Below are 1,131 nucleotides of genomic sequence, written 5' to 3'. Positions count from 1 at the left end.
TATTTTTTATTTTATTTTATTTTTCAGAATCTTATTTCTTTTTGCCCCCCCTCCATTAGGGTGGCCCTCGCTTTGTCGGATGCTTGGCATGGATTGCACAGCTTCGATCCTCGGCTCATGTTGATCCAACGTCGCGCGACATTCAGATGCCGTAAAAATTATTCCTAGAGATACAATACTAGTTGTTGACCGTTAGTTGTCCAGCACAGTGCAACAGATGGTTGCGGTGGAGCCGACTAGGAACAAACTAAGCTCCACCGCAGCTGGAGCTAAGCCAGGGGGAAAATGAGGGCCTGGAGACGCACACAGACCAACCGATGCCAAGGCTTTAGGGGAAGCCAGGCGACCATAGTGTACCAACACTAATGTTCACCTGTACAGTAGAAGCTCCACCCTCGTAGGCAAACCGCTCAGGAGTCTCGAGACGACGCGATCAAGCATGTCAGAGTGCTGAACGTAATAGAGATGTCCACCGAAAAGGACTATCGGGTTCCGGTGGATCCACCCCCAAGAAGAGACGCACTGCAAGTTCCGAGGTCATAAACCAACGGTCAACCCTTGTTGCCCACCCCAGGACACATCTTTCGCTAAGAGCAACAAATTGCGGCCCTGCCCTGCCTTGCCGAAGGCTTCACCGAGTCAGATATCCTTGGGGGCAATCATGTTATTCACACGGTCAAGGCGAAGGGGCCCGGTGGCCAGAAAGTGGGGGTCGGACGAGGTCAAGGCTGTTCTTCCTTTGATTACCAAGCTGAGGAGGGAGAATGTCCCTTGGAAAGAGATTCAACGGATATGGCTCAAGAAGTTCGGCATTCCAAGAACGGTGAATGCGCTGCGCGGACAATGGTATCGCGCTCAATGGGGCTGGGCCCCACAGGTTGGGAGCGAGAAAACGCCGCCGGCAGACGTCGAGACAACGGCAGAAGCAGAGTCCTCGGATGAACTCCCACAAGCAACGTCCTGCAGCCCGCAGCAGCCCTCGCGAGCGCGACGGAAATCCGTGTGGAGTGTCCCCTCGAGCCCTGAGCCGTCCCCCACATCCGATTCAGAGGACGCCCAAGCATCTCTCGCCGGCGTGTCAACATCACAGACCCTTCCGTCGACCACGGTCGAGCAGAGGGCAGCGCGGAA

At 55.0% G+C, this 1,131-nt stretch overlaps 1 protein-coding gene across 1 annotated transcript; it reads left to right on the top strand.

Moving 5' to 3' along the window:
* Window positions 1-661: 661 nt before the first annotated feature.
* BDV37DRAFT_290062 (uncharacterized protein) lies at window positions 662-1,108 on the top strand (the record flags this gene model as incomplete). The annotated part of the gene is made up of 1 exon (XM_032088635.1): window positions 662-1,108. A coding segment is annotated over one exon (447 nt), but the record flags the coding sequence as incomplete, so codon positions are not given.
* Between the last annotated feature and the right edge of the window lie 23 nt (window positions 1,109-1,131).

This window comes from Aspergillus pseudonomiae, assembly GCF_009193645.1.
Source record: "Aspergillus pseudonomiae strain CBS 119388 unplaced genomic scaffold BDV37scaffold_360, whole genome shotgun sequence".
Taxonomy (NCBI): Eukaryota; Fungi; Ascomycota; class Eurotiomycetes; order Eurotiales; family Aspergillaceae; genus Aspergillus; species Aspergillus pseudonomiae.
Note: the sequence above shows the minus strand (reverse complement) of the source record. Positions and strands in the feature narration are given on the sequence as shown.